Source organism: Protopterus annectens, chromosome 16.part0 (assembly GCF_019279795.1).
Source record: "Protopterus annectens isolate FY-2018-M chromosome 16.part0, PAN1.0, whole genome shotgun sequence".
In the NCBI taxonomy this organism is placed as follows: Eukaryota; Metazoa; Chordata; order Ceratodontiformes; family Protopteridae; genus Protopterus; species Protopterus annectens.
The window spans coordinates 268,973,743-268,981,026 of NC_056750.1; the positions used below are offsets into that span (position 1 = coordinate 268,973,743).

Sequence of the window (7,284 nt, forward strand, 5' to 3'; positions counted from 1 at the left end):
ACCACTGTCTAAACCTCTTAGGATGGCTAGAATTCCCCAGGCTAATTCAATATAAATCAACTTACTGCAGCATTCAAGGTTAACCATCCAGAAAAAACACCCTCCCTTGAAAACATTATTCATCCCTACAAAAACAGTATACCACTTCGTTCCACTAAACTTTTGGTTCAATCTGTTAAAGCTAACAACCTATCTGGGGAACCGTTATTTGCAAATTCTGTAGGCAAAACCTGGAATTCATTCCCATCTGACCTTATTCTGAACCTCTCCCTTAATCAGTTCAAAATAATCTAACCCAGTATTTTAAAACTCACTGGTTGTTGTCCTTGCTCAAACCCTGACTAAAGCCTCATCTACTTCCGTATATCTGCAATTTTTTATTCACAGCGACTTGCCTCTTACACTAAAAGGTTTGAAAGGAGAAACTAACATCTTTGCAGACACACTGTATATAGCTGCATCTATAGGTTAAAGAGAAACTAACATATTCATATACATTTCTGAATATAAACTGTATTCTTCATAGGCTTGAAATGCGAAACCAACTTGTATGTCAATACGTTTGTGCATATACTGTAACTTGCTTGTCTTGATCGGTTTGTAAGTTTGGAGCTTTTTATCCCAGGCCTCTGCTGAAAATGGACATGTATCCAGTCAGACTATCCCGGTCAACAAATGTAAACTAAAATTTATAGCAAGATCTCGCTTCCATAGACAAGGGCAAATGCCTCCAATGGTCTGTCTTTGGTCTGTGCCTCCCCCTACACCACACTCGCTAAGTAGCTCACAGACCGGCTTCCAGCAGGGCAATCCCAAACCACTCCTTTGCTTACTTGCTTTATTCCCCCATTATATAGGCCCACCTCACTGTTTTCAATCTTCAGTTTACCACAACTCTTTTCCACAATTAGTGTCCTACTTATTTGGACCAAGCTCATTAAACTTGCTCATTTGGATCAAGCTTTCCTCTTTAAAACAGTCCTTTTCCCTTTAAAGTCACCTCCCTTCATTTTTGTTCCTTACTTGCCCCCCCCCCCTAAAATAAAACAAACCCATTCTTTGGATTCACCTTTCCTCACTTTATTCACCTGTTTGTTATCCTCTTAAGCAGCATGCATATCCCAAACGTTAGATTCTCATCTCCAACCCCCTAACTTTTTTAAAGAATTGTTAACCTTATTCATACCCCACCCCCATCTCTCTCTTCAGACTTATGGCTCCAAGTTCATACACCTATAACTGCATATTCTATTAAAATGGTCTGCTCTGCTCATCATAACACCATAAAAAAGACTGTATCATTCCTCACTATAAAACAAAACATTCCTCTTTTTGAATACATATTAAGCTTAAAAAAAAAAGGGAGGGGAGGGTAAGAAACTTTTCTACAAATGCAAAAGACATATCTTGGAGTAAAAGTTTATTTTGCTAAAACCTCCTTCACTGCTGGAACAGTCCCACAGCCTGAACTCTAGCATACCCCACGCGGTCAGCCAATTGCTATTAACATAGGAGTTATGCCCACTCAATTCAAAAACTCATGCAGTACTTAGGAAGTGCAACTGAATACAGAAATAAGTACATCTATTTTTAAATTTGTTAGTGACATTCCGACTTAACAGCTTACCCCAATGAGCCTGCAACTTCCCTTTGTGCCTGGCCTCCAACCACATTAGTCTCGTCATATTTCCTCCAACCACATTAGTCTCGTCATGTTCAAATATGAAGTCAGTTCTATCCTTTAGCACTTAACACTTTAATAAAAGCAAGTGTTCTCTAGTGTTCCCCAGCAAGGTTTGGGGCAAATTTTGTCCATACAAAACATGCCCTCTCATCTTCCAGCTCATCAAATGCTCCCCGTGTGATCAGTCAGTACTTTAACTTCCTCTGGGCTGTTAAAAAGGTTTAGTGTCTCCTGCCAAAATTATAATTAAGGGCAGCTGAACAGACTACCTTAATACTCCTATCCAGTACTACCCTTGCATTAAGATAAAGGTAGTCTGCCACTTGCTTGTGAGGAAGTCCTGATCAATACTGTGGAGTGTTCATATTTAAATTTAAATCCTGGCTCCACAACTAACGGCACTCTTTATGGAGAAGAGAAGCAGACCAGTATATGCCTATCTGTACTTCTGTTCTCTGAGCACATAGGCTGTGTACAAGCACTTTGAAAATACAGTCTCTACTAATTTGTGTTTGCTCTATTTTTTTTTGGAACCCCATACAAATAAATTCTCTCCAGTTCCTTTACTATTCCACTCAAGTCATTCAAGCCTATAAGCACCTTTTTGTACATTTCCAGTTAACACCATTAGCTTCTTAAGGCACCCAGAAGTTTTTGGGGTCTGGCCTCCAAGCAGCACACCAATAGTATTAGAAAGATCTTTAGAAAGCGTAGGAGCAAATTACCTAGGGAAGAAATCGCAAGTGTGGGATCAATACATGGAGGAGAAAAGATTTAAAAGAAGGCAGGATTTGAATGAGCTATGTAATGGTTGCCAGACAATGACTGGATATTATTGTAAGTGATGTATAATGCTTGTAGCTACGGTTGTCGGCATGGCTCGTAATGTATGTTTGTAAGATTGTGTCGGTATGGTTTATATAAAATGTGAGACTGCCTATGTCATACATGATTTAATAAAGATGTTTCTTGCTATAAATAAGCAACTTAACACCACCAAGACCAGTAGCCCAAAGTGTCCTACAGTAGAGAAATCACCATTTCCACTTATTTCATACTTTCATAACAGAGACCTCTACATGCTACTGAGGGGTTATGGTGTGAAAATGTCCACTAGCAAAGAATTTTCTTATTTTACTATACTAAACATTTTCATAATTACTAACATGCCAGTAGCAGTAAATATTTCCATTCAAAACAAGTGAAACTACTGCACGACATCAGGTGAAACCTTGGGTGATTAATAAAACTTTCACTGGCACTGTAAGATATGATTCAGTATTGTTTATATTGATAATTTACAATTAAGCATATGCTTTCATAGTTCTTACAATATCTCAAGCATGCACTCAGGAATTTTCTGCTGTCACGTGAAAGCTTATGCCTGGTTAATAAAAAGTATCCAAACAAGGTATGTCTAGGTTGTACAGTTTCGAAGAGAAGACTATTTGTGAAATTTTAGCAAAAAACATTTGTTTTTGTTCAGTATATAGACTAATGTCACTTGAGTCTTTACAAGCCTAGCCCATAGAAGTGCCTTGGCATAATGCTGCCAGACATTATAATATTTATAGAAACACTTTAAATGCACCAACTGCTTATCCCCCAATATATTTACATTTAACATGTTTAAGTTGAGTTTTCAGAAAATACTCTCATGCAAGGGAGTGTAACAGCTACTAGAGGCATGACATTCCAACACAGGTGTTAATGAGTTAGATTTTTTGCCCCCTGGCTCTATCTTCTTAATGCAGCTGTGACATTCACTAATGCTTCTGACCTAGTTTTCAACATTGTCGTCTTGCATTAATGAACATTATCAGATACAACTGCTCATTCACCATCCCTGTTATCTTTGCTACTGCCAAGTCAATTTCTTCAACACAATTCTCGAATCTCACTTATCATAATGCCATAGAACGCATCTCTTGCTGTTCTCTTCACTGTGAGCCACTGGCCACAATTAATGGACCCATCTTTTTTGGCATGCTTCTCTCAAGTTTTAGACACTGCATCAATGAGCTTCAACTCCACACTTATCAGGTAACTAAAAAGCTGTAAACACAAACCGAATACACTAACTATTGCCGGATGTGCCAAAACACTATTTCACGGCATACAATTCTATCTGTAAAACAAATAAATGCAAGATCATTTGGCAGTTCTAGATAAGCAAGCTCACTCCAACAAAACTGACATTAACATCCTGCACTCAATTTTCCTCTTTTTAAAAACGGATGGAAGGAGAAGTTAACAGTCAGGATATGTAGTATACCCAAGTGTTACTACAGTATACATGCTATGAAACAAAATCCTCAATTTTAATAGTGCAATGCAGAAATTATTGTACTGCTTGGTGTAGCAAAAACAAAAAGTTAACTCCTCTCTTTACCACAATAAAAGGATTCATTCTGAGTATACCGGTTTCGCATGACTAAATTGTTCTTGGCAAAGTTTTACCAATTCCAAGACAATGATACAAAGGGTAAACACCTAAAGTAAGATACAGATGTGGGACATGGGCACTTCAATTGGAAACATCCAAACACAGACCTGTTTGCACCTTTTCAGTTTAAATTTCATGCAGTGCCTGTAATATTACACAGCATAGGAATGGGTCCATTTCAAGCAAACCTTTTTACGTCAACGTCACAGAAGGAAGATCAGACATTGCACAGTGGAGTGCTACAAAGTATCCAAAAAGACAAATTAATAGTTTTGCTTCTCTGACAGATAAGTTGGGGATGGACTCACATCTAACAAGTCACTTCCAAACAAACCAACTCAATCCACATGTCCTGCAATTTTGCAAGGAATTTCCTTCTTATCCCCAGAAGCAATATAGTTTGTATGCAGCCACCAAACTGCAACATACTAAACCATGTGATAAACACTAAATCAGATTTTCCTACTCCCATCAGTTGCATGGATCCACCCTCTAGCTCAAATTTATTCAACTGTTTTAGTCATACACAATGGCTTTAGGTATGACCGATTTGAGTTTCTGCATTTGAAAATCAGTTTATACCTGCACTTAAACTATGTTAATATTTTAGATAATCATTGCTTTAACTAGAAACTACCGATTTTTGTTTTTGACTAACCTACAACACTGATTATTCTGTACCATATATTCAAGCTATACAACATGTAGCAGATTCTTAGTTCATTCATATGACAGTACCGCTATAACTATACAGTAAGCATAGCTACTGGGCATCTACACAGATAAGCACAGCATGCACCTGAGATTAGATGCATGAAGTGTCTTCAAAACAGACCAGTTAAAATAAATTACAAAAGCAAAGCAATACAGTGATTACCTGATCGTTTTTTCAGGACCACAACGACACCTTTTCCATCAGGAGCAGGCTCTACTCCAACAGTTTTCCGATGAATAAGGCCATTATAGCGAAAAGAATGTCTAGCCTTTAAGTTGTTAGGCTCCTGTAAAGTTTGAAAAGGGTTGAGTGTATGCAACAATATAAAAATCAACTGTTTTACTACTCTACATACTCAAGTTAACACTTGCTACTCTTCATATATTCATTCATTGCTATCATGTTTGCTACCCACCTTACACTAACCCCTCTATCTCATCCCCACCCACCACACCAACAGGACTTCAAACTGCAAACTGAATCCCCACACCTCTACAAACAGAGCTGCAATCTACATTCATCCAGGCACAATCACTATACTAGAAAGTATCCTTTCCTTACTCTCCAATTACCTCCACCAATGAAACGATACTTGAGAGATGTTAACCTTAACTGGTTAACCCGCTCCTCTAAATCCCCCTCCTCTATTAATCTACATGGCTTCACCCAGCTAACATCCACATCCACTTATACTGCTAAATCTTCCATTCTCTCCTTGACTGGATGCCAGTATCTCACCTACAGAAATATCACTACCTAGAAACTACCTGATCTCTTGGTGACCATTGCCCAATCAAACTTCATTTTACTCCTCACTTATGTACAGCACACAAGTTAAGCCTGCCGCAAACAAGCCAACTTTGACTCCAACAAACTAACCACCCATCTCGGCTATCAACTGGTCATTCCTTTACCGGTTACCTAGATGACAACGTAATACAATTTAACACCATATTCTTAAACATTCTCTAGCCCCCATAAGCACCGTTAGAATAAAATCAAACCTATCCCCCTGGCTATCAAACTCCACCTGTTTCCTAATGGCCCAAAGGGATAAAACCAAACTCCCCTCTCACCTCCAACAAGGTGGTGGCGTTTCCATATTCATAAAGGATGCAAACACCCCCAGACTGGTAGCCGAACATAACACATCTGATACACTTCAGGTGCAGCTAACATTGGATAAGACAGTGATTCAGGTCATAACCGGCTATAGGTCCCCAACCATGTCCCAAGACAAACTCCACATTCCTAATCACGCTGGAGAATATTAGGGTCCAACCTAACACTCATACTGGGCGATTTCAACTACTCTATTAACTGGGAGAACTACTCATGTACCAATACACTTGCCAGTTTCCTGGAATTCATTCATTCCAATGCTCTGGACCAGCTAATTCTTAACTCTATTAGAGGTAGCAATATCCTTGACCTGGTCATTACTAACATGGGCGACCACTGCTCTACACCAATAGTCAACTCCTCCCTGGTTAGACCCGACCACAAACTAATCTCCTTGGAAATCCACATCCCTCCCACCACCCCTGCAAAGTTAACTACCATGAAAAGCTTCTCCAAAGCTAACTTTGGGCTTTTAAAAACAAAGGTGGCAAACGTCATGGCACCCATGCAAACTGAGATCAGTTGCATAACTGCAGAATCATACACCAATGCACTGTATGAACACATACACAAAATGCATGGATCTCACTTTGCTCAATAGAATCAAGACGCTCTCCTCCAAAAAAGGAAGACAATCTGGTGGTCCCCTGACAAACTCTACAACAGGAAGAGGGAACTGATGCGGAATAAGGTGAAGTCCAAAGAGTGGAAAAACTCTCTCATCAGCCTCAACAAAAAGTTGAGATCCCTCATCAAATCCTCTAAAGATAGCTATGAAAACAGAATTGCAGCAGACAGTAAAGACAACCACAAAGCTTTCTATAGTTATGTAAAGAATCTCCACAGCAATACCCAGATTTGCTCTGAGCTACTGCATAATGGTACTTCCAATACAGAGCCAATAGCCAACCAATATACTGGCAGACTCAGTGCCAACTTTACCCTGCCCCCAAGGGACCAGTCAATACCAGTAGATTGCCAGACACCCAGTATTACTGCTGCACAGGTAAAACAGCACTGTCCAAGGCCAAAAATACAGCTTCTATGGGACCTGACAATATCCCTGGCTATGTTCTACATAAACCACAGAGTGAACTGGCACCTCACCTGTGTGCCCTGTTCAATCACAGCCTCACCTCAGGCTTTGTCCCTACCGAAAAGTGCACTGCTACAGTCATCCCTCTCCACACAGGAGAAGTGACTACATACTTTGGGAACTATCGGCCCATTAGCCCGACGAGTCTGACATGCAAAGCTACGGAATGCATTGTCATGGACTTAATAAGCAAGGTTACAAGGAACCTCCAAACTCTGGAT

The 7,284-nt window shown here is 39.6% G+C and overlaps 1 protein-coding gene across 1 annotated transcript in view; it reads right to left on the minus strand.

The window, feature by feature from the left end:
• The window catches only part of RPL28 (ribosomal protein L28), a gene marked incomplete at its 5' end in the record, with an annotated part of 40,430 nt that extends 35,299 nt beyond the window's left edge, over nucleotides 1-5,131 (minus strand). Inside the window, 1 exon segment of the mRNA XM_044058712.1 lies at nucleotides 5,008-5,131. Within this exon segment, the coding sequence (XP_043914647.1) occupies nucleotides 5,008-5,131 (124 nt within the window).
• Nucleotides 5,132-7,284: the final 2,153 nt, after the last annotated feature.